Below are 3608 nucleotides of genomic sequence, written 5' to 3'. Positions count from 1 at the left end.
TGGGTACAGCTCCCCCTGGAGCCCCCGGGCTGTGAGCGTCTATTTGTTTCTCCTGCTGCAGTTTGGGTATAGCTCCCCCTGGAGGCCCCTCTCTGCAGTCAGCGGGCACCCAAGCATTTCTTTTTGGTGTAACCGAAGTGAAAACTTTCTCTATCTAGCTGAGTCGATCACGTGATCGCATTCAGTGACGTCACCACGCAGTGAAGCGCCGTCGTTAGGAGAAGCCGTTGCCTGGCAACCTCAGCCGTGCCGAGTGACAGATTGACGCATGCGAGCTGCTAACATCCGGTCAATAATTCACTTCCGGGTCAGGCTCGCTGCATGTGAGTCTGTGAAGAGGTCACGTCGGTAAGATGTGTTTCAGGGCAATAAATTAGCCCTAGAAAACCCATTAACCATTGCACTGCTGCAAGCCTGGCTGTGGGACAGCTGGGAGATAACAGGCACCTATGGAATTGCATTGTGTTAAGGCAGTTATTCGCAGACCCTGTATAGAGAGCAGATGTCCGTCGTGCCCTATAGGGGGAGCCAGTGAGGGAAAGCTCTTCATTCATTGTATCCTGAGTAACCATTGGAGGCGGCCAACTAGGTAGCCCCCTGAGCCACTAGAGGACGCCCACGAGATCCGATGATCTAGTCTCAGGATAGGCCATCAATAGTACAAGGGGTAAAAGCCCGGGAATGCCCATCTAATGTACCCGACCCGGGTGTGCCAGCGATGTCGGGGAGGGCGGCCTCATTCGTGCTGGGGGCACATCAGTACACACTGTAGCAGTCGCCATGCTGGGTGCCACTGGAGCAATTAGATCCAACATGGTCCAAAATATCCGCCTCTTGTGCCCGCCTCTTGTGCCCGCCTCTCCCCCTGTGTGCGAAGAGAACATCCCCCTGCGCAACGACTGAGCCGGAGAGGAAGAGGAAGAATCTGAGTCTAGTTCTGGTTGTTAAGCAGTGTCTCCCTAGCAACAGGCTGTCAGGCGTGGGACAGCCAAGGAGCGCCACCCCCCACGGTCGCCTGTCACCCTGCGCACTTTGTAATAAGTGGTCCCCTCGGGTCAGATGTTTGTATACGCTGTTTACATGGCTGTTCTCTGTTCCGCAGGGGGTCACGCTCAGCCGCCTCACCATGTCTTCTATGTCAAGTTACGCCATCCACATGTCTCGTCTCGGCGCCAGAATCTTCGGCGAGGTAGTATGGCCGACAAATACCAAATCTATGAAGGTAGTGAAACTGTTCAGTGAGCAGCCCCTGGCGAAGAGGAAAGGGGTTTACGACTGGTACCCCCCGCACGACGTCTACACGCCTCTCATGCGCAATCTGAGATTTCTTGGCCTTTACAGGTAAATGCTCTGTGAGCTTCAGGTTGGGACTTGTGGCCAAAGGAGTCGCAGCCGCCAGTTATGATAATTAGGGGCGGGCCCAATGTATTAGACCTCCCTCTGACATCCAATCCCCCTGAATGGGATTTTCCCAAAGACGACATTTATCCCCTTGAATGAATGGCGCGGCGGTGTGCCTGCGGGAGCACAGCAGCATTCACTTCTATGGGATGGGGGACGACAGCCGAGTGCCTTGACCTCCCACCATCCCATAGAAGTGAGCAGAGCAGTGATCAGACGTACGCACCGCCACTCCAGCCGTTTATTTCCCATCCGCAGGATAGGCCCAATGTCTACGGGTGTATTTGATTTGCAGGATCCGTGCAGCAGATCTGCAGTTCAAGCCGCCCGTGGGGAAGCATAAGCGTCCACACCCCAGTTAAAACATGCAGATTTGTTTTCTGGATTCCGCATGCTCCATTTTAGGGCTGATTCCGTGTGGATGGCTTATGGTGAAGTCAATAGAAGCCGCCCGATCCGCGGCCCGTCAGCAATTGACATGGATTCTGCGGGAAAGCAGTTTAAAGAGAAACTGTACTGCGCACATGCGCCGGCTGGCACTTCTGCAGTACAGTAAATAGAAGCCCTGGACAGGTACGGAGGGTCACCGGCCACAGGTAGGGTTGACTGCGGAAGTGCCAGCCGGTGCACGTGCGCAGTACAGGAAATAGAAGCCCTGGACAGGTACGGAGGGTCACCGGCCACAGGTAGGGTTGGACTCCGCTGCCGGCTCCTGCATGTGGAATCTGAGCCGCCCGTGGAGATGAGGCCTAAATGTCTGATCGCTGGGAATACTAATGATCCCGAGAGGGGCGCATCCCATGACACAAAGTGAGCTGCCCCCTTCTCAGGATCGCTGGGGGGATCCCAACAGGTAGACCCCCAGCAATCAGACATTTATCCCCTGTTTTGTTGATACCGAAATAAATAATTTTAGAGGGAAAACCCCTTAAAGGTTCTCCATCTTCACTGTTTATTCTTCATTATGGCCTCTTCCAGGGGTTCTATCTGGGTTCCCGAAAACTGCACCTCTGGATGAGACGTAAACAGACCCCAGCTCGGTTGCCTTCTGCTTGCGGCGTTTTGTGCCAGAAAGAGCAATGTGGTGGACTATTCTTGCCAGCACAAAATGCCAAAAAGAAAACAAAAACAGGTTCCTCTCCGTTCAGTTCCCATTCGGGGGGGGGGGGGCAGTTCTCTGTACGGAGGCCATAACAAGGTCTGATCACTCAGAATATCCGATAATCTGGCATTAAAGGGGTTGTACCAGAATTGGTTTATCCGTGGGATCTCACCGCTGAGCCCCCACGGATCCCATTTCTCCCCCTCCTCACGGTGGGATCACTGCCCATGCGGTGCCGCTCCCCATTTGTTCTCAGCGGGACTGCAGGACATAGCAGAGGGTGTGACCTTGGCTATTCCCATTAGCCCCATTGAAATAAATGGAGCAGAGACGGGCTTGTGCAACCACTGCGACATTCAGTCTGTATGTCACTGCAGCGAGCCCACCGTGACTTGAAGCGGACACGGGACCCCCGTTCTCGAGACTGGTCATACAACCCCTTTAATAGGCGTTAATGTATGGATCCCAGATTAAAGGACCTAGAGCTGTGTTGCTGGGCTTGGCAAACCTGGCATTGCCCCCATTTTTCTAGATTGATGACATAACTCGTTACCGTCTGCAGGGATGAACACGAGGACTTTAAGGAAGAGATGAAGCGTATGCGACGACTGCGTGGAAAAGGAATGACCAAGAAGGGTGAAGGCAAGAGAGCGAAGAAGAAGGCGGCATAGACTCCTAAGATTTCACACTGACTGGCACTTAATGCAGCTGTATTGGCAGCGGTCCCGTATCTAGTGCTGAGGCGGAGGGCAGCGCTGCTGTGCGGGAGACGTTGGCGCAATATTGTGACTTCCCTGGGTGTAATAATCGGGTGGAATGTCACCCTGCGAAGAATAAAGAGATCCTCCAGATTTCACGGCGTTGGTTGCATTAAGGTGTTAAATTATCTCATCCCCTTACCTGACGCACCTCATGACAACCCTTAACCCTTTCAGGACTAGAGCGGGTACATTTTTTGGGGGGTGTTTTTTGTCCCGACCTTCCAAGAGCCATAACGTTTTTGTTTTTTTCCAACATTGGCGCGGCCGTATGAAAGCTTGTGTTTTTTATGGCACCATTTAATGTACCCAATATTGTTTAGTGAAAACCTTTAAAAAAAATGCTA

General features: G+C 52.9%; 1 protein-coding gene across 1 annotated transcript; it reads left to right on the top strand.

Annotated features, from left to right (window-relative positions):
- Window positions 1-274: 274 nt before the first annotated feature.
- On the top strand, window positions 275-3354 carry MRPS33 (mitochondrial ribosomal protein S33). Its single transcript, XM_066590292.1, has 3 exons — window positions 275-348; window positions 1103-1341; window positions 3066-3354. The coding sequence occupies exons 2-3, from the start codon at window positions 1127-1129 to the stop codon at window positions 3172-3174; spliced, it is 324 nt and encodes a 107-aa protein (XP_066446389.1). The 5' UTR covers window positions 275-348; window positions 1103-1126; the 3' UTR covers window positions 3175-3354.
- Window positions 3355-3608: the final 254 nt, after the last annotated feature.

Source organism: Eleutherodactylus coqui, chromosome 2, assembly GCF_035609145.1.
Source record: "Eleutherodactylus coqui strain aEleCoq1 chromosome 2, aEleCoq1.hap1, whole genome shotgun sequence".
In the NCBI taxonomy this organism is placed as follows: Eukaryota; Metazoa; Chordata; class Amphibia; order Anura; family Eleutherodactylidae; genus Eleutherodactylus; species Eleutherodactylus coqui.
This window is presented reverse-complemented; position numbering and strand designations above follow the sequence as displayed.

What these genes read in the sequence shown, in the direction of transcription:
- MRPS33 (XM_066590292.1), top strand. Translation starts at nt 1,127, where the DNA reads ATGTCTTCTATGTCAAGTTACGCCATCCACATGTCTCGTCTCGGCGCC. An exon ending in AGATTTCTTGGCCTTTACAG is followed by an intron (nt 1,342 to 3,065) that starts GTAAATGCTCTG and finishes TACCGTCTGCAG; the next exon opens with GGATGAACACGAGGACTTTA.